This window comes from Ceratotherium simum, chromosome 26 (genome assembly GCF_057802395.1).
Source record: "Ceratotherium simum simum isolate JZ-2026a chromosome 26, ASM5780239v1, whole genome shotgun sequence".
Taxonomy (NCBI): Eukaryota; Metazoa; Chordata; class Mammalia; order Perissodactyla; family Rhinocerotidae; genus Ceratotherium; species Ceratotherium simum.
The window spans coordinates 24,609,448-24,630,668 of NC_141925.1; the positions used below are offsets into that span (position 1 = coordinate 24,609,448).

The 21,221-nt window shown below is 53.6% G+C and overlaps 1 protein-coding gene across 4 annotated transcripts; it reads left to right on the forward strand.

The window, feature by feature from the left end:
• The first annotated feature begins 1,102 nt into the window (after positions 1-1,102).
• SEZ6L2 (seizure related 6 homolog like 2) lies at positions 1,103-20,226 on the forward strand. Of its 4 annotated transcripts, none has more exons than XM_014794632.2 (18): positions 1,104-1,651; positions 2,570-2,701; positions 3,635-3,934; positions 4,276-4,415; positions 4,698-4,899; positions 9,719-9,904; positions 10,539-10,707; positions 11,339-11,502; positions 13,246-13,446; positions 13,907-14,045; positions 14,896-15,092; positions 15,228-15,422; positions 17,639-17,830; positions 17,917-18,108; positions 18,613-18,651; positions 18,829-18,946; positions 19,048-19,169; positions 19,659-20,226. In XM_014794632.2, the coding sequence occupies exons 1-17, from the start codon at positions 1,573-1,575 to the stop codon at positions 19,160-19,162; spliced, it is 2,760 nt and encodes a 919-aa protein (XP_014650118.2). In that variant the 5' UTR covers positions 1,104-1,572; the 3' UTR covers positions 19,163-19,169; positions 19,659-20,226. The 4 variants fall into 4 exon arrangements, with proteins under 4 accessions (XP_087273417.1, XP_014650118.2, XP_004439471.2 ...); XM_004439412.3 differs by having other exon boundaries at positions 1,108-1,651; positions 19,073-19,169; XM_087417291.1 differs by lacking the exon at positions 19,048-19,169 and having other exon boundaries at positions 1,103-1,651.
• The last annotated feature ends 995 nt before the right edge of the window (positions 20,227-21,221 follow it).

Genomic DNA, 21,221 nt, shown 5'->3' on the forward strand with positions numbered 1-21,221 from the left:
TCTCTCCCTCTCTCTCTCTCTCCTACTCCCTCCTTCCTTGGCTCCCACTCACCCTGACGTCACCCCTCCCCACGGTCCTCTCAGCTTAGCTACCCCCACCCCCGCCCAGTGGCAGCCGCAATTCAGCCTTGGGGTGGGGGTGGGGGGGGTCGTCTCAAGATTTGCCTATCCCCCCGCCGGGCCTCGACGGGGCGCCACGTGGGGCGCAGGGGGCACCGTGCCAACCTCCAGCCGCCCCGCAATGCGAAAAGAAGGGGCGGGGCCTGAGGGAGGGGCATGGCAAGCCAAGGGGCGGGGTGAGCGCGCGGACTGACGGACAAGGCCGGCGTTCGCGGACTGCGGACAGGGATGCCGCGGCCTGTGGGTCGGTCAGCCGGTCTCTCGACCAGTTGGCCTGTGACTTCCCCTCCCCCTTCGACTTCACAGAGCCAGCCCCCGGCGGGAGCCCGATTGATAGTGAAGGCAGCTTCAGCCAATCGCGCGGGGCGCCGGGGCCGGCCGGCTCAGGCGGGGCCGAGAAGAGCTGTCCGCTCGCCGGTGGTGCTGAAAAGGGCGCTCCAGGGGCGCTGTGAGAGACGCCAGGAGAAAAAAATCAAAGTTGAAGCCAGAGGGGTCTCCCCTCCCCAGATTCCGGCCCGTCATCCCTTAGACTTCTCACAAACGTGGAAACTTGCCATTCTCCTGGAGGAGGGGAAAGCCCATTCCACATGAGCTTCTGTAAAAGGAAAAGGGAAGTCCCATGGGGGGGTCTGGATGTGGGCAAGGGACATATTGGGGGGCTGAGCAGGCGCGAGCCCAGCTGTGCCGCCCCTTGGCACCCTGGGAAGAGGAGATTCAGATTCCAGATGTGCTGGAATCGCTGGGGGAGGGGGGCCTAATTACTGCTGGGACCAGAGTTTCCTTTGCCTCCCCCAGGGGCCGCGGGAGAGTGAGGATTACGGTCCTGGCTCATATGGTCCCTCCTTCCTCCATCTGCACTTCCTCCTCCTTCTCCGCCCCCCCCCCTAAATAAATCCCAGGCCCCTCCCTTCGCCCATCCCCAGGATCTGACGTGGGCTCGACACCTTTCTCAGTTTCTCCCTCCCGCAGCTCCACTGCCCGAGCTTCGGCTCTCCAGGTTCCGCAACCCCCTCCCCTCCTCACCAAGCCCCACTAGAACACGGTAGGGCCCCTCCTGATCCTCGATCCCACCCCAGGCCCCCGGAAGCTATTTTGCCTCTCCCCACTCCCCCAGCTTGGGGTCCAGCCAGCCCAGTGGACCCAGGCACCGGAGTAAGAAGGTAACCCAGACGACCCAGCCCCTTCGGCCTTCTCGGCCCCACCCCCTGCAGCCGGAGCCGCGCCCCCTCTTCCTCGGACCGAGAGCAGAGGACAGAAGAGATTGGGCTAAGGGGGGTGGGCTCTAGGCGCCCCCCCCAATTCTGCCCCTCCATCCCAAGGGCAGAGAAATTGTCTTCCTTGCTAACTACTGGCAGGAAAAAAAAAAAATTAAAGGGAAAGATAAAAGGAGACGGAGGAAAGGTGACAGCTAGATTATTTAGGAGGAGAGGAGAGAAATTCGTGTGAGTCGCCATGGGGACTCCCAGGGCCCAGCACCCGCCACCTCCCCAGCTGCTGTTCCTAATTCTGCTGAGCTGTCCCTGGATTCAGGGTAAGGACATGGGAGCATGGGGGTGGGCCCTGGGAAGGCCCCCAGCGGGGTCTTCTACCCTCCTTTCTTGAAACATCCTGGGCTTTCCGAGCTCCTGGGGGAGGGGAGGGGCATAGCTGTCCGGGAAAGGGTAAGCCAGGGCTTTCCAGCTTGTACCTGGAGCCCCTAATCCCCCATATTGAGAAGGTGGAGAAATGAATGAGGGGAGCTTTTAGCAGCGTCTCAGGGGTTAAATCCAGGAAGAAGGGCTGGGGAAGTTGTGGGGGGGATGTCTGCGGAGGTGGCAGAAGCACGCATGGCACCTGGGTGGGAGATGGAGGTGCTGGGAGAGATGCCAGTCACTGCACACACAAATGTTCTTGGACGTATGGACAAAGACAGATGAACAGATGCAATGCTCAGAAACCAGATATTTAGTCCCCCACTCTGACCCCTGGCCAGACTCCAGGGAAGGGGGCAGAGACTGCAGAGAGAGAGAGAGAGAGAGAGGGAGAAAACACCACACTGCAGAGACAGAAACCCGGAGAAAAAGCTGGGCACTGCGGAAGCAAGGGCTGGGAGGTGCTGCCAGACCCTCCGCAGAGCCCCAGTGTTGTGGGGAGAGCACCATTGAGGTGAAAATGAAGGCAGCACCGTTGCCCCTTCTCTGCCCTGCTGGCGCTGTCCAGGGTTCATAAGAGCCAAGGTGCTCACTGAAGGCCCACATGGCCTGGGAAAAAAAGGAGGAGAGGAAAGTGTAGGAGTGTGAGGAGCAGCTGGGAGCCCCTCCTCCAATCTTGGCTCTCAGCCCAGCCTGGGACCCTCTGAGCTCCTGCAGGCCCAGCTGACTGAGGAGGGAGGAAGAGCTCTGGAAAAGATCTTTCTGGAGAAGGAAGGAGCGTGGGCCAGTGGAAGGGCTCACACAACTTCCTCTTCTAGGTCTGCCCCTGAAGGAGGAGGAGGCACTGCCAGAGCCTGGAAGTGAGACCCCTACAGTAGCCTCCGAGGCCTTGGCCAAGCTGCTCCATGGGGCCCTGCTGAGGAGGGGCCCAGAGATGGGCTACCTGCCAGGTGAGGCCCCCAGAGTGGCAGCAGTGACACAGAGGCAGAGGGAGGGACATTAACTCTGGGAGATGGGGAGCCAGGCCAGCGAAATTCAGAGGGAGACAGAGAGAGATGGTTAGACAGAGTCAAAACTGGGCATAGACAGTCAGAGAACCAGACAAATAGAGACAGAATGATGGAGAGACAGAGCCACACAGAAAAACAATCAGAGAGAAAGACAGATGGAAACTCAGAGAACCAGAATCAGAGAAACAGTGGGAGACATAGAAAGAGAGAGAAATGCAGAGACTAGTAGATCTAGAATTATAAAATCAGAAAGTGATAAGAATACTAAACTGAGGGCCGGCCCCGTGGCTTGGTGGTTAAGTGCACGCGCTGCGATGCTGGCGGCCCGGGTTCGGATCCCGGGTGCGCATCAAGGCACCACTTCTCCGTCCATCCTGAGGCCAAGTCCCACATGCAGCAACTAGAAGGATGTGCAGCTATGACATGCAACTATCTGCTGGGGCTTTGGGGGGAAAAAATAAAATAAATAAAATCTTTAAAAAAAAAAAAAAAAAAAAAAAAAAAAAAGAATACTAAACTGAGATAGGGAGTTCCAGAGAGAGTAAAACAGAGAGAAAGGGGTAACCAGGAGAGGGAGCCAGATCTGAATGGAGAGGCAGAGAGAGAGGCTCAAGGAGACTGTCAGAATGGAATGGCCTGGGTAGAGAGGTTGAGAGGGGAAGAGAAGGGGGAGGGAGGGTGAGGGCAGACTGTGGAAGACTTGGGAGGAAGTGGGGAGTTTGGGTGGGGAAGAAGAGGTGGGGAGAGTCTGCAGCTTGTTGGGGAGGCCTTTTGGGTTCAGTGGGGAACCCCCAGTTTCCTTTAGCCCTGCTCCCCACCCAAGGCCCACCAATTTGCTCCTTCTGTGCCCTGACTTCCCTTGCACTGTCCCAGGATCTGATCCAGACCCCACACTAGCCACCCCTCCAGCCGGCCAGACTCTTGCAGCACCCTCCCTGCCGCGGGCCACTGAACCAGGGACAGGGCCTCTGACAACAGCCGTAACCCCTAAGGGAGGCAGGGGGACAAGCCCCACGGCGCCAGAGCTGCTGACCCCGCCCCCAGGAACTACGGCCCCGCCCCTTCTCGGCCCCGCCTCCCCAGGCCCGCCCCTTGGGCCTGAGAGAGGAGAGGAGGAGACCACGACCACCATCATCACCACGACAACTGTCACCACCACGGTGACCAGCCCAGGTGAGGCGATTGAAAGCGGATGGGGTAGTGTGCAAGAGCACGGATGCGGGAGAGGCTGCTGGGAACGTGTGGAATAAGGGGTCTGGGTACAGACAGAAGAGCGGCTTCTGCTTAACAATGAAAGCTAGTATTTATATACCCTTACTATGTACCAGCACTGTTCTATGTGTTTTATCTACATTAGAGTTGGGGAAGGGGGTTCTGGGCACAGGTGGAAAAGGGAGCATTGGATAAGGATAGTGAAGGGTGCTGGGGAGAAGGCAGATGAGGACCCCAGAGTTGCTTGGCTGGGAGGACAAGAACACAGGGATTCTCAACCCCAGCCACTTATATCTCTTTAGTTCTGTGTAATAACAACATCTCCGAGGGCGAAGGGCATGTGGAGTCTCCAGATTTAGGGAGCACGGCCAGCCGCACCTTGGGGCTCCTGGACTGCACGTACAGCATCCATGTCTACCCCGGCTACGGCATTGAGATCCAGGTAACTGGACTTATGCATATAATTGAGAAACCTCCAAGCCCTTTCCTCGGGGCCCAGGGGTGTGCACAGCTTTGGCCTGGGAGCCAGAGAACCTGTTTTCTGACTCAGATGGGCCTGTTTTCTGAGGATCTCAAATACTCTCCTAGAGTTCTACAACTCGGCCGATGTCACCATGGTATTTGGGCTGCCATATACAGGGAAAAGGAAGGCAAGGGCAGGGGGCTTACGGGATCACCCACCCTGGCTGACTTGTCCTGACGGGTCTGGGTCTGGCTTCTTTAGGTGCAGACGCTGAACCTGTCTCGAGAGGAGGAACTCCTGGTGCTGGCTGGTGGGGGGTCCCCAGGCCTGGCCCCCCGACTCCTGGCCAACTCTTCCATGCTGGGAGAAGGACAGGTTCTTCGGAGTCCAACCAACAGGCTGCTCTTGCACTTCCAGAGCCCACGGGTCCCAAGGGGCAGTGGCTTCAGGATCCACTACCAGGGTGAGGAGTCTGAGGTGCTGGGGGAAGGACACAGGCCACAATGGGCACAGGGGACATCTCTAGGAGCCTTCCAACCACAGGGTGATGTCGGGGGTTTTTCCTCCCGACTAGGACCCCAGGGGGCAAAACCCTCAGAGGAGACCTGTACCCTTTTATTTCACACACTCACAGACCTCCATGTGGGTGTGCACACATCCAAGAGGCAATTCATCCATTCGCTCAGCAAATGTTTATCCAGTGCCCATTTCATACTGGCCCTGTGTTAGCCTTGGGGAGAGGAATGAACAAGCCAGATACAAATCTGACTTCAAGGAACTCAGAATCTAGGTAAGGAGATGGACAAGTAATCAGGATGATTACAATTCACATCCCTATAATGGAGGAAACACAGGCAGGAGCAAATATCAAAGGGACCTAAATTTCTCCTAAGGAATGTTGGGACACCTCCTTGGAGGAGGTGATGACTAAGCTGAGACCTAAAAGATGAGTTAGCTAGGGGAAGGTGGGAGGGGGAAAAAGAGGAAGGCAGATGTCTAGATGGATGAAAAAGCATGCTCCAAGACCCAGAGAGGAGAAAAAAAACGTGACCCCCTTGAGGAGTTGAAGTAATTCAGCATGGGAGATAGAATTGTCCTAGCTGTGTGACCTGGGACAAACTACTTAACCTTTCTGTGCCTCATTGTTGCATCTGAAAAATGGGGATCATAATACTTACTTCGTGGTATTATTAGGAAGATCAAATGTGTTAATACATATCAAGTGCTTAAACTAGTATCTGGTACACAGTGAGAGCTCAAAAATGACAGTCACGGCTCTTATAGTACAAACACAGAAAGTAGGGTGGACAGAGAAGTAGGCTAAGAGACCAGACTGGGAGGTAGGTTGGATTCAGATCATCAAAGGCGTTATCAGGGGCCGCTTGGTGGCACAAGCAGTTAAGTGCACATGCTCCGCTGTGGCGGCCCAGGGTTCACCAGTTCGGATCCCGGGTGCGCATTGACGCACTGCTTGGCAAGCCATGCTGTGGCGGCGTCCCATATAAAGTGGAGGAAGATGGGCACAGATGTTAGCCCAGGGCCAGTCTTCCTCAGCAAAAAAAAAAAAAAAAAGGCCTTATCAGCTTCAGTAAGGATTTCAGACTAATTTACCCTGCAAGGGAAGGGGGGACATTTTGATTTTTTTTTTTTTAACTGGGAAAGATTCACCCTGAGCTAAAATCTGTTGCCAATCTTCCTCTTTTTTTTCTCCCCAAAGCCCCAGTACATAGTCATATATTCTAGTTGTAAGTCCTTCTAGTTCTTCTATGTGAGCCGCTGCCACAGCATGGCTACTGACAGACAAGTGGTGGGGTTCCGTGCCCTGGAACCAAACCCAGGCCGCCAAAGCGGAGAGCACCAAATTTTAACCACTAGGCCATCAGGGCTGGATCCAATTGAAATGTTTTAAGCAAGATAGTGACAGCCTCAGATTTGTGACTTAGAAGGATCTTGCTGACTTCTGGAGGCAGGGAAGTGGGGATGTATCCATGCACAACTGCGTTCATGAGCATCCACCCACCGACAACCTACACGCACATGTACATCCATACTTGCCTGTGTGTACGGGAAACTTCCCACCGTGCAAGTGTATGTTCTAGCACACATATGTGCATGAGGCAAGGGGCCCAGTCCACTGTCGCATTCCAGAACCTGCTGCCATCTCCAAATCCCTTCCTATGCTCCTCTGAAACAGAGGGAACAGTGTGTTGGGCCAGTGACCCCTTCACATCACCACATGGCCTTGCCTGCCCTGTTGTGAGCTCTGCTGAGCCCAGATCCCTTGTGGACCTTGTCCAGGACACACAAAATCCATATCCCTTCCTCACACCCTCCACAGCCTCTCCTGAGGCCTCTGCTCGGGACTTGCCCTAGGGTCTCATGTGTGCAAGGTGGAGGCGCCCAGCACCAGGCCTATTTGTGGAAAGACCAGTGAGCTAGGCGACATGGTGGTGGTCAGAGCCTCGTTGTTGAGGAGCAAGCACGTGCCTTGAGGGCCCAGGGCCACGGGCTGGACTTCAGATATTACAAAATGGCTCCTCGCTGGCTCCTTTAAGCAGCCATTTCCCTAGGGCATTGAAAATAGGACTCTCTAGGCTAAGTGGAACATTTAGGGAAGCAGGGCTATTGCATAAATTGGCCTTCATTACCTGCCTCGGTCTTCCCTGCTTTGCAGCTTCTCCAGGCACCTTCGGGACCGAGGTCCTGTTTAAGCCCTTCCCAATCTGCACTAGCTGGGGCCTCTGGTCCAGAGTGCCCTCATTAGCTTCTCTGAAAGGCCAAAGGCTCTGTCACCCCTCACCTCAAGTCCAGCAAACGTTCCCATTTACAAAACCCCTTTCACCAACTGTTGTTTCGTTTGCTTCTCACAGCAACCTTGGGGGTGGCCATTGTCAGCTCCACCTCTGAGAGGACGAAAAATGCTCAAAGGTCATATGGATTGTTCAGCCACCTGCAAATTCATTGCAGAGTCAGAAGTCAGATCCCCGAGTCCCTGACTCCCAGGCATTCATTAGTTGAGGCTGAGAGGCAGAGGATTAACATCTTCTGAGCACTTTCTGTGTGCCAGGTGCTTTGTGTGTTTCTCTTGTTTAACTTTAAGGCCAGTCTTCAATGATAGGAATTATTGTTGCCATTTGCAGGTAAGAGGCCCTAGTGGTGAAGTCACCTGCTCAAGGTCATACAGCTAATAAGTTGTGGAGCTAGAACTGGAACTCAGGTCTGCCCATCTCCAGATCCAGTGCTCTTTGCACTGTTTGCACTGCCTCTTGGCTGCATCAGTCGATCAGCTAGGCTAGGGTTTTAGGAGACAAAATAAATAAGGCTTGGTTCAGTTTCATAATGGCAATAGACAGCAGTTAACGTGATGATAAAATTATACATGCAGATATCATGTATAGGCAAGAAAGCAACTAACTCTACTGGAGAGGGGAGGGGTCAGGAAGACTTCCTGGAAGAGGTGATACTTATGTTACTCTTTGAAAGATGAGAAAGAGCAAGAAGAGGGCCTTGCAGGTAGGGGAAATAGTGTGAAAAAAATTGAAAGTGGGACAGTAAAGAGTCAGAATACTATGTTGTGTAAAATATATGGGTCACAGGTGCTGAGAACTAAAGCCAGATGTGCTGGGCTGGACCCAGCTGTGGAAGGGGCTTGAATGTCAATCTAAAGCATTTGGATTTGATTCTGTTGGTCATGGAGAGCCATCACAGAGGCTAACATTTATTCAAATCACTGTGTTCTAGAAGGTTGTTTTTGTGTCTATCTCAGTAGACTGTGGACTCCCGAAGAGCAAGGCCTAGGTCTTTTTCGTCTCTCTGTCCCCAGGACCCAGCCAAGGAAATGCTTGTTGAATTTTGAAATAGGGAGAGAACTAGGTCTCTTACAGAATCACTCAGGGCTGGAGTCAGAAAAAGCAAAGGCCCAGGCAAGCTGGTACCTCCAAAACCCTCTGCTAACCAGAGCCTGCCCCTCCTACAAGACCCAGCTCTGGTGCACTTCCTCCAGGAAGCCCTTCTTGATGAGCTCTGCTTGATCTGAAACAAACACACAGAGCTCTGTCAGCCTCAAGTTCAGAGTCCATCATTTACTACCACGTCACTTTCTATTTATTTATTTTATCCCATATGATTCCACGAGAATTTCAGGAGACTTTCAAAAAAGAATGCACACAATAAAATAAAATAGAATAAGTAAGAAAAAAAATTGGCATCAGGTAATGCTTATTATAGTTGAAAAACTAGAATGTGGATGGACAAGCCATTGTGCTAGGGACAAGGCTTAATCTGGTTCTGAGCTTCCTAGCAGCCAGTGCAAGAAGAGAGATTACACAGTTTTCACTGCAAGAAAGGAGAAAACACACCATTTCCTTAAGGAAAGCAAAGCTTTCCCAGGCTGGCCAGGTGGCATAGCAGTTAAGATCAAGTTCATGTACTCTGCTTCAGCGGCCGGGGTTTGCAGGTTCGGATCCCGGGCGCGCAATGACACAGCGCTTGTCAAGCCATGCTGTGGCGGCATCCCATCTCAAGTAGAGGAAGATGGGTGCAGATGTTAGCCCAAGGCCAGTCTTCCTCAGCAAAAAGAGGAGGATTGACATCGGATGTTAGCTCAGGGCTGATCTTCCTCACAAAAAAAAAAAAAAAAGCTTTCCCTAGCACTTCACTTTCACTAGGGGATTCATTTAGGGGGCACTCAGTATTAAGGTCTTTAATGACAAAATAGTCAAAGTTGCTAAAGGAGTTTCATGTGGCTCCTCTGGATGAAAGCTGAGGGTATAATACCACAGTGCACCTTAGTGGAAGAAAGTCCATTTGTATGGAGGGGAGAAAATGCTATGAGGCAACTTGGAGCCTCGATTTCCACATCTGGAAAATGGGTCACAGTCTTTCTCTCACTACCTCAAAAGCACAGTGTGAACTCACTTTGGAAGCTGAAAAAGCTCTGCAGATACTATTTGTTATGATTAGAGTTGGATGGGGTTCAGAGTGGTCAATTGATTCGTCTGAGATCACACAGCAAATGAATGCTAGGGTCCAGAATTTCTTTAAGTCTCAGCTACCTCATCTATAAAATGGGGCCCAAAGTGAGTAGATTGCACAGATTAGGGGAGATAAGGGATGTTGAAATGACCCCTTCATGAGGCAATGTGCCCATGTGAGGACTCCAGGCTGGAGCCAGTTTGTGCCGCCAGGGGGACCTGGAAAGAGAAGAGAAAGTGCTGGAGGACTGGTGAGAGAGGGTGGCATGGGAAAATGAGTCCTCCTTCTCCCTGCTCTGCCTGACCCAGCCTACCTCCTGAGCTGCGGCTTCCCTCCCCGGCCAGCCCATGGGGATGTGAGCGTGACCGACCTGCACCCTGGGGGCACTGCCACCTTCCACTGTGATTCAGGCTACCAGCTGCAGGGTGAGGACACCCTCATCTGCCTCAATGACACCCGGCCAGCCTGGAGCGGTGACCCCCCTAGCTGCGTGGGTGAGTCTTCTGCCACCATAGGTGGGGGCTTCTGTCCTGGGAGCCCCATGGGGAGGGCCCTATCTTGGGGGTCTCCATCTTTGGGGCAAACCCATCTTGAAGGGGTTTCTACCCTGAAGAGTCCCTACCCTGGAGTCTCCATCTTGAGCGCTTTACTCTGAGGGTCTCTATCCTTGGGGGGGGTCTCCACCTGGGATGTCTCACCTGGAGGGTTTCCATGTTGTGAGTCACCATTCCGGAGACCCTTTCTTTCAGAGACTCCTCATTCTTGGAGTCCATCTCTCGAGGGTCTCTATCCTGAGAGTCTTCATCCTGGGGATCCCCATCTTGAAGGTTTTCCATCTGAGGGCTTCAATTTTGGAGATCTCTATAACTCCCCATCCCAGGATGTCCACATCTGGAGAGTCTTCATTTTAGTGGAATCTCCATCCTGGGGGGTGTCCGTCCTGGGTTTTTTCTATTCCAGGGCTGGTTCCCCACCTGGGTGGTGGCCTGGAAAATGTCCTGTCCTCTGGGGTGAGCCCATAGGGCAGAGGCCATCCTGAGGCCAGGTCCCAGCCAAAGGTGTGGATGCCACAGCTCTCAAGATGGAAGAAGCACAAGTCATCTTAACCTGCCCTCCCTCTGCCCGCAGCATCCTGTGGTGGCACCATCCACAATGCTACACTGGGCCGCATCGTGTCCCCTGAGCCTGGAGGAGCTGCGGGGCCCAACCTCACCTGCCGCTGGGTGATTGAAGCAGCTGAGGGTCGCCGGCTACACCTGCACTTTGAGAGGGTCTCGCTGGATGAGGACAATGACCGGTGAGGATCTGAGCCCCTGAGGTCCCCACTTCAGGGAAACAGGGAGACTGCAGTGGGGAGTCAGACAAACCTGGGGTGGATCCCAGTTGGGATATGTGTCAAACACACGTTAGTCCTTCCCCTTTCTTAGGCAGCATAGCTGTGCAAACTTAGAGCCATCACTTAACCTCTCTGTGCCTCAGTTTCCTGGTCTGTAGAATGGAGATAATAGTACCTCCCTCCTAAGGTTTTTGTGAGGATAAATGCATTAAGATACGTAAAGTGCTTAGGAAGGTGCCTAGCACACAATAAGCACTATAAATGTGTTTGCTGTCATCATCATCATCATTACGTTCTTTAACCAACTGGTATCCCAGCTCTGCCACTAGTTGCTACGTGATCTTGGACAGGTTACTTAATCTTTCTGTATCTCAATTTCCTCATTTATAAAATGAGGGATAATAACAGTATCTGATTCCAGGGTTCTTGTAAGAATTGAATGAGAAAAAATGTGTGAAGGCTTAGAAGAGTACATGGCATACAGTGAATGTTTGATAATAATAGCTTTGAAAATAAGTTAGGAGAGCAGGCAAAATGTGAGGCAGCTTCTGAGGGGAAACTGAGCTATTGGCCACCCTTCTGTCCATCCCAGGCTGATGGTGCGCTCCGGGGGCAGTCCCCTATCCCCAGTGATCTATGACTCAGATATGGATGATGTCCCAGAGCGGGGTCTCATCAGTGACGCCCAGTCCCTCTATGTGGAGCTGCTCTCAGAGACGCCTGCCAATCCCCTGCTGCTAAGCCTCCGATTTGAAGGTAACTGTCCCCCCCTACCCCCAGGCCCCAGTTCCTGCACCTTCCCCTCTTCCTGACACCATAGGCATGGCCACAAGCATATATTCCATCCCTGCTCATCTCTGTGTTTGGATCCCTGAAGCCTGACTTGCCTCCCCACCCCAAAACTACAAGAACCCCTTCATATGGACCAGTTCTAATTCCCTGAGGGGGCCTTTTCTATGTAAGCTTCATGTATGGCTGGATCCAGGTACATGCTAGGAGACCAGTTACCTCAATCTCTCAGTTCTTTCCTCCGTGTTGACTTCATTCTCAGGCAGGCTCGCCATCTGTGGCGGACCTACCAGTTCCAGACTGACACACCATCAACTTAGTAATTCCATCAGAGAAAGAGAAGGCACACTTCTTTCCTGAGAGCTCCAGCAAAAATGCCAGGGAAGGCTCTCATTGCCCTGGCTTGGGTCTTGTGCCTATGCCTGAGCCAATCAGTGTAGCTGGGGGCAGGCTGTATTATGATTGGCAGATCCATATCACGTGGCCATCCCTGGCTGGCCCTAACTGAACCTCGTGGACTGGAAGTCAGGGAGGTGTGTGTCCCAAAATGAAAATAGAGGTGCTGTTACCAGAAGAAGGGGGACTGGATGCTGGACAGGTAGAAGCAAGGAGGCCAGTGATCATGGGAGAAGAAGCATTTGAACTGGGCCTTACACAATAGAGAGAATTTTAAAAGAGAGAGATTGGGAATGAGCATCTCAGGTGAAAGGAACAGTGTGAGCAAAGGTAAAGGGGCAGAGAAATGCCCGGTATGTTTGGGAAACAGACTTTCAGTGTGGCTGGAGCAGAGGATTTGTGCAAACAGTAGCCAGAGAGAGACAAAGAAAGTGAAATGCTCAGAGGTGGGAGGGGCTAGTTTCTGGTTTGAATCATGGGAGAAATGGAATTGGCACTGGGCCCTGACGGATGCATAGGATTTGGACATGATACCTTATCAGGTTAAGTGACAGTGAAATAGAACAGTGGATCTGAAAAATAAATTGCACGTTAGATTCTGTGAGTGCAAAGAAGACTCCTAGGTTTGAAGCCTGCCGCCGTACTTGCAGGCCACTGCTGCTCCATGAGCCTCAGATTCCTCGTTTGTATCATAGGCACCTAAGTCCTACCTCAAAGATAGTTTTGCAGCTAAGATATGATCAAAATGGGCAAAAACTAAAATGCTCTATAAACGTTCATTTTTGCTGACTTAGTCCAAAGTCAAAACTGAGTAGCTTTTGTGTTAGCTGCACTTTTGGATTCTGGCTGCAGCATGGATAATCAGGGATAATCAGAATCCAACAGTGATTTTTGAGGAGAGAACATACCTACATAAGCCAGCTCTCCAAAGGCACCTGTTTCCCCTGCTCCTTTGCAGTTTCCAGAGCCAAGTGTCTCTGGCTGGGAATCAAGCAATCTGGGTTTGAGACGTAGTTCTGCCACCACCCTACTGTGTGATATTGGGCAAGTGGCTTTGTGTCTTTGGGTCTCAGTTTCCTCATCTGTGGAATGGTGGCTGGGATTTGACTAGCCTAGGGTTTCCCTCCAGAGGCTGGGGAGGTAACAAATGTATGAATGAGGAGTGTTAGGGTTTTGGTGAAACTGAAGAGTGAAAGCTAAGCCCACTGAAACAGCCCACTGAATAGCCAAACTTGAATTCAGCCCCAGTCCTCCAGTTTGAGATCCCTTGAGGCCTGTCCTTATGCTTAATTTCTGTGACTGACTCCTCTCTAGCCTTTGAGGAAGATCGCTGCTTCGCCCCCTTCCTGGCACATGGCAATGTCACCACCACGGACCCTGAGTACCGCCCAGGGGCGCTAGCCACCTTCTCATGCCTCCCGGGATATGCCCTGGAGCCCCCGGGCCCCCCCAATGCCATCGAATGTGTGGATCCCACAGAACCTCACTGGAATGACACAGAGCCAGCCTGCAAGGGTGAGACCTCCACATCCCCTTCAGTCTACAGACTACCCCCTGAGCCAGGGATCCTAGGAAGGCCATTCAGGAAGGAGACCTGCATATCCAAACCTAATAAACCCAGGCCTTGGATAAATCCCTGTCCCTTTCAGAGACTCAGTTTTCTTAGCTAAATAATTGGTGGGCTTGTTACAGAATTCAGGGGTCACAACCCAATTGCCTTCAAGAGCTAGAACTGGAGTTGGGCTAAGTCATGGATTGGGTGGTGATGGTAGGCTGGAGAGGGGGTGGCGTTAATTAAGACCAGGGCTGAGGATTGGGCACAACAGGACTAGATGTGGCAGGAAACAGCTGGGTAATAGATAATAGGAAACCTGTGAGGCAGTCTGGTGCATACAGTTGGGAGTGGTGAGGACTGTGGTGAAATGGAGACTGCATACCCACCTGCGTCCTGAATCTGACACCCCTTCTACCCTAGCCATGTGTGGAGGGGAGCTGTCAGAGCCGGCTGGTGTGGTCCTCTCTCCCGACTGGCCCCAGAGCTATAGCCCCGGCCAGGACTGCGTGTGGGGCCTGCACGTCCAGGAAGAGAAGCGCATCTTGCTCCAAGTCGAGATGTATGTTTGGGTGTGGCAGCGGGTGCGGTGGGTGTGGACTCCGAGAAGTGTGGTACTACAATGCACTAGCCTGCATGCGGAGCCTGGCTGGCTCACAGGTCTACACAAGATCCCGCCAATGTATGTCTGATGAAAGAGGCGACTAAGGGTTCAGGACAGGGGTGTGGGTTGTCAGGTAGACCTAGGTACAAACCATTTATTTAGCCAGGCGACGTAGGACAAGTAAATGGGGTAATGCAGCCTTCCTCAGGGACTATTGTGAAACAGGGGCTCTGGCCTTGGTGTCTCTCGCTTTTTGGCTGTTTCTGAGACCACTCCTGCAGCGATTTCCAGGGACCCAGGCCCAAGCTGTTGGGTCATCACCAACACACAAGATGGGTGTGGGTGTAGGGAGAATCCAGTGAACTGATTTGGTATGAGGTGGTCAGGTGATTGGGCAGACACAGAAGTCGGGGATCCCCAAAAGCAGAGCTACTCAGGCGGGGCCTAGAGTTGGGCGGGGAGGTAATGAGCTGGTCTGTGATTGGTCAGAGCTGGAGTTGAGCTAGGCTGCGCATCACCTGGTGACGGAGAAGGGACTGGAGAGTGGGAGAGTTAGTGATGAGCAGGGGTGGGGATTGGGAAGCAGGAACTGGGAGGAGCCACTGAATAAGTGGAACCTGGAGCGACTATTATAGAGGAGAAGCCCATAATTGGTCAAAACTGAGTGGGGCCAGACCTGGGATAGGAGAATGTGAGGCGGGACTAGAGAGTAGGTAGGGTTACTAATGAACTGAGTTAGGGATTGGGCAGAACCGGATGGAGGGGCCTATCGTAGCCCAGGCCCCATATCTGGTCCCACTCCCTGCAGCTTGAATGTGCGCGAAGGGGACATGCTGACGCTGTTCGACGGGGACGGTCCCAGCGCCCGAGTCCTGGCCCAGCTGCGGGGACCTCAACCGCGCCGTCGCCTCCTCTCCTCTGGGCCCGACCTCACGCTGCAGTTCCAGGCACCGCCCGGGCCCCCAAACCCTGGCCTGGGCCAGGGTTTCGTGTTGCACTTCAAAGGTACCGAGGTCTAGGGTGCCGAGACGGGCAAGGGTCCGGCAGGCCAGAGATGCCGGGAGGAGCGAGGCCCCCGAGGCTGGAAGGGAGCCTCGAGTCGCAGGACAGGCCTCCAAACTCGCTGTCTCTCCTCTGCAGAGGTCCCGAGAAATGACACGTGCCCCGAGCTGCCGCCTCCGGAGTGGGGCTGGAGGACAGCTTCCCACGGGGACCTGATCCGGGGCACGGTGCTTACTTACCAGTGCGAGCCTGGCTATGAGCTGCTCGGCTCCGACATTCTCACCTGCCAGTGGGACCTGTCCTGGAGCGCTGCGCCGCCTGCCTGCCAAAAGAGTGAGCCCGGCCTCCGCCTTTGCCCCTCAGGGCCCCGCCCCTGCCCACGTGGGTTTCGCGGCTCCGCTTGGGCCCCGCCCCTTCCCTCTGCGCCCTGCCTCCGTCCTTTCTTGTCCCCGCCCTTGTCCTGTCCAGTCTCCCTCCCTTCGCTCTGGGTCCTGCCCGGATCTTCCTTAGGCCCCGCCCACATGCCCTTTGGGTTCCACTCCTCTGCTTCTCGGTGCCCCGAAACTGTCCCTCCCGGGCCCCGCTCTCATCTCCGAGCCGCGTCCCTCTCTCTCGCACTGTTCTGGGCTCTGACCCGGTTTCCTCTGGGTCCCGCCTCACCTCGTGTCCCCGCCCCCATAGCCTCCTGGCCCCGCCTCTGCCCCGTCTGCGTTCCACCCCGCCCCCGCCCCGCCCCATCAATCTCGGTTCTGCTCTTCCTGTTCTGGGCCCTGCTCCAGTCTCTCAGTCTCTAGCCTTGACATTACAGGAGTCACTTTGCTAGGGCCTAGGCTCCTGAGAAAACTTGGTTTAGTTTAATGCAGTCATTGAAGCCCCATGCTGTGTTGGGGTTGGGGTTATGCGGAGGGGTTGGACCCCCTCCCTACCCTGATGGAGCTCACAGTCTGGGAGGGGGACAGATAGTTAAACAACTCAGGATATTTACAGAGTGGTAACCGCTGGGTGAATTCGGGCAGGGACCTTAATATCTCTGAGCATTGGCTTCGTCATCCGTGAAGTAGGAGTAGGGGGTGGTGAAGAGCAAATGAAAAGTTTTTCACACAGTGCCTGGTGTGTGTAAACAGTGAATGAGAAGGAGCTGCTATCAGTATGAAGAAGGGCTGTGGGAAGAGGGCTGGGTTAATTGTCCCAAAGATGGGGCAGGAGATTTCACAGAGGAGGTGACATTTAAAGGAGCTGGGAGTGTTTATCTTTTAGAACAGCAGCAAGGGGTGGCATCTTGTCACTTTCTCCAAATTTTGGAAAGCCTGCCACAAGGATATGGGATTGGAGGTCCACCCTGGGGGCAGTGGTGGAACCAATGAGGATAAATTTCAGAAAGCCAGATTTGGGTTGGACACAAGGAAAACTTGCTAGATGACACAGCTCGCCGTCCCTGGAAGGATTCACAAGATGTCCAGTCTGGAACCCAGACAGGACAGGGGCAGGGACAGGAAAGGATGGAGGCAGGGCCCAGAGGGGATAGGACCTGCCAGTTGCCCGAGGCTCAGGAGGACCTGCCCAAGGCGGCACATTGAGCCTGAAGCTGAGCTGAGACCCAAGTCTCTGAATCTCAGCCCAGTGCTCCGTGGCTGTGACCCTGAGCAGTTCCAGCTCTGCCACTCCCCGGCTGAGTGACCACAGGCCAGTCATTTGACTGCCCTGAGCCCTGGGCGCCAAGTGAGAGGACAGTGATGTTGACCTCTCCAGATCATCAGGGCATATGATATTGTGTTTGTCAAACATTAGGCAGGGTGACTTGCACAGGTCTATCTATAAGAAATGGCTATGATTGTGACTCTTCCACAGCAAGGTTGTACACTCAAAGGCCTGCAGAGGCCTGGCAGGCAACATAAGTGAGCAGAATGGGCTGGGAATGTGGGGAGCAGGAGGGCTGGGCTGGGCCCCTCTAAAGAGGGCGCTGCTGGGGCCGGTCCAGTGGCACAGCGGTTAAGTGCACGTGCTCCGCTTCGGCAGCCCGGGGTTTGCAGGTTCGGATCCCAGCATGCACCGATGCACTGCTTGTCAAGCCACGCTGTGGCGGCGTCCCATATAAAGTAGAGGCAGATGGGCACAGATGTTAGCTCAGGGCCAGTCTTCCTCAGCAAAAAGAGGAGGATTGGCATCGGATGTTAGCTCAGGGCTGATCTTCCTCACAAAAAAAAAAAAAAAGAGGGCACTGCTGTTCTGCTGACAATCTGCCGTGTGGGGCTAACACGGCTGGGATTTAGCTAATATGCTCTGGTACAGTGGTTAAATATTTCAAATTTCACCCTAGGGTAGGGGCCTCGGTTGCCCCAATTACTCTGTTTTCCGGAAGAAGCCTGAAATATAAAATGCACTGAATTTTAAGTTTTTCCATCTCCTGCTCCTTTCATTCAGAGGAAATAGTGGGAGGTGGGGGGTTTGTTCAGAGGAGGTGGCCCACGGCTCAGGCCTCTCCCAGCCCTAAGCTTCTGGGAGATTTTTTAGGGCCCTAGCTCCCCCTGACCTTGCCCTCCTGCCAACAGTCATGACTTGTGCCGACCCTGGTGAGATCACCAACGGGCACCGTACTGCCTCAGATGCTGGCTTCCCTGTTGGCTCCCATGTCCAGTACCGCTGTCTGCCGGGGTACAGCCTGGAGGGGGCGGCTGTACTCACCTGCTACAGCCGAGACACGGGCACGCCCAAGTGGAGCGACCGGGTCCCCAAGTGCGCCTGTGAGTCTGGGGACACCCTGGGAAGGGTGGCGGGTGGCCTGCTCAGCAGTGCAGCTGGCACGTCGTGACTGACATGTTCCCTGCAGTGAAGTATGAGCCATGCCTGAACCCCGGGGTGCCAGAGAATGGCTATCAGACGCTGTACAAGCATCACTACCAGGCGGGCGAGTCTCTGCGCTTCTTCTGCTACGAGGGCTTTGAGCTCATCGGCGAGGTCACCATCACCTGTGTGCCTGGGCACCCCTCACAGTGGACCAGCCAGCCCCCACTCTGCAAAGGTGCCTGGGCAGACAGGGCAGGAGGGGGCACAGCAGTGTCCAGGGAGTGACAGGGCTGGGCAAGTCAAGTAGCAAATTCGAGACCAACAGTAGCCTTGCCAAGCTCCCCATCCACCTCCTGTGGGCTCTCATCCTCACGGGTACATTTCCTGGGGAAGTTCAAGGTCATGGAATTATCCTAAGGGATGTAGTAGAGGGGCTTTGGTTTGGAAGTCTCTCGCCCTCTGCATAGGTCTTAGTTTCCCTATTTTTGACAAATTTTACAGACCTGGTTGGTTTAGACTGCCCAGAACCCTGACCTTTTAGGGGTCTAGAGAGGAGGAAGGGAGTCCTGCCCTGACTACTCCTCCCCCATCCCCACCAAGGGAAGGATAAAGTTTAGGTTGAAGAGAGGGCAGAGAGAACCAGGCTATCCAGCCCAGCCCCACTGGGCTCCCGGCCCTCTACCCAGCCTCCTTCCCTCCCTGGCTCAGACCCCGTCCCCTCCCCCTCCTCTCCCTGCAGTGGCCTATGAGGAGCTCCTGGACAACCGAAAACTGGAAGGTCAGTGAGGGCACAGGTGGAGACCCAGGCCTGGCTGAGTCGGGAGGGCAAGGCAGAGGCCGGGGGCAGGAGGCCACCCGGAGGGGTGAGGCCCAGGGTTCAGGGCCCAGGGCAGGAGGCTGGGAGAGCCCAGGGCTGCGCCCAACCCCAGCTTACTGGCCTCTCCTCCTCCCCTAGTGACCCAGACCACAGACCCGTCACGGCAGCTAGAGGGTGGGAACCTCGCCTTGGCCATCCTGCTGCCCCTAGGCTTGGTCATTGTCCTCGGCAGTGGTGTTTACATATACTACACCAAGTAAGTACCCTACTCAGGGAGCTGCTGGCCAGGGCAGATGTCCTGCCTGCCTGGCACAGAAGCCTGGGTGAGGGGGGCTTGGGGGCTCACCTCTCGATAAGCCCCTCTATCTCCTCCCTTTCCCAGGCTGCAGGGAAAATCCCTCTTCGGCTTCTCGGGCTCCCATTCCTACAGCCCCATCACTGTGGAGTCAGACTTCAGCAATCCACTGTATGAAGCTGGGGTGAGCCCTTCCCCTACCCCTGGAGTGCCACATCTCTCGCTCCCCTAGGACTCCATAACCTTCTCTCAAGGTCTCTGTAATATCTGTCTTGGGAATTTCAAATTCAGCTGCCTACAAAGGCCATGTCAATGAACAAAACAAGTCAGGTGTGAACAACAGGGCTCATTGAGGACTGTGGCTAATTGGAAAACATGTGCCCCATCTAGTCCATAGTGGAAACTTAGGCCCAATTGCCAGATCTTCCAATTGTTCAAGACAATCCAGAAATTCAGATTTTTATGTGATTTTAAGATGCTGTAGGATGAACCAAACACATCCATTGGCCAGTTTCAGCCCCATTCCCATCCTGTGGCCCCCAAACCCCCAGTGATCAATGAGTTACTTAAAAACCCAGGGTCTTTCCCCTTCCTTATTGATACCTCCTCCCATTTTGCTGCCTCCTCCACCCCTACCCCACTCCAGCAACTGATCCCGTCTCTCTGTCTCCAGGATACACGGGAATATGAAGTTTCCATCTGAACCCCAAGACTAAGGATGCAGGACCCAGGACGCCCCTCCCCTCCTCATTCTGGGCAGGGAAGAGTATAGGACCTGGTCTCTGGCTCCTTTCCTCCCTGCTGTGTAAATAGTCTCCTAGTCCCCCAAGGGGGCTTTGATGGCCCTGGGGACCCTACAATAAATAAACCAGCATCCTGCCGCCCAAAGCCTCCTCTTCTCAGTTGCCAAACAAGGGGCCCACCCCCCCTACCCTACTGGCTTTTGGACCCTGGGAGGGGAACTCAGCCCCTTGCAACTCCTGGGCCCCTCCAGCCCAGGGCACCCCACAAGGACTGCCCAAGACCTCTGCTGTTCCCTTGGCCATGAAGGCTCTGCCTTTCCCAGATGTTCTGGCCCCAGGCCTAACCCCTGGGCCTTGGAGGGTCAGAAGAAGAGGGATGAAGGAGAAAGCTGGGACAAGGCCCCTAACCCCTTCCTGCCTTCTCCCCAACCAACAATCTCCCCATCTTGCTTCTCGATTTTTGTTTTTGAGCAATAAACAGAAAATCACCATTTGTAACTGGGCTGGTGGGGTGTGGGAAGGTGGGTCACAGAGTGTTGGAGATGGTGATGGTGGCCTCTCTGGAGAGGGCTGGGGAAAGGGGAACAACTTGGAAAAAAGATGGAAGTCCAAGACTGGGCACAGGGCAATGTCAAGGGGGCTGGCCTGGGGTCAAAAAGCCTGGCTTCTGGCTCAGCCTGTGCGGAGGACTGGCTGGGAGAAGCCCCCTCCAGGCCTCGGCTCTCTCTCCACCAGAGCTTGATGTTTCCAGGCTCTTCCAGCAGAGAGACAGCTGACAGTAGCCACCTCTCCTCCCTCCCTGTTTGGCAGGAGGCAAACAGCTCTCAATTTGTTTCATGACCAGTTTTTACCTAAAATTCAACCCCCTTTTGAGAATTTTTGTATCCATCCAAGTGTACCATTCCTTCTTCTCCCCAATCTTTCTGGCATTTTAAGCATATCTGCTGTTACATGTCTACCAAGCATTTGGTCAGATTTGTAGCATTTCATAAACAATGAGCTTGTTTTGTATCCTGTGGGTGTCCTTGTCTACTTTATCTACTTTTTTAACATTATAAGGAATTTATAGCCTTTTTGTCTAAAGAGTCTTTCTCCAAATTAATTGAATTTTTTTACTTAAAATTTTATATTTAAATACAATTAAACATTTTTAGGACACTCGAAGGGATACTGAAATACTCAAACGAGGGTTGACTTTTAGGAGACCATGAGGCAAATTGATCTTGACACTAGGCTAAATTTTGGGGCATTTATTCTGTGCCAGGCATTGTGCTAATCCCTTTGTATGCATTGTTTTTAACCCTTACAAAGACCCTGTCAGACAGGGACAATTATTCCCATTTTTCAGATAAGGAAACTGAGGCTCAGAGATATGAACTGACTTCTTCAGGAGGCTGCAATAAGTGGCCAGACTGGGATTTAAATGCAAATTCCACAAAGCCTACTGTACTGCCTTCTGGCTAGTAATGGGTATGATGTGATATGTGATATGA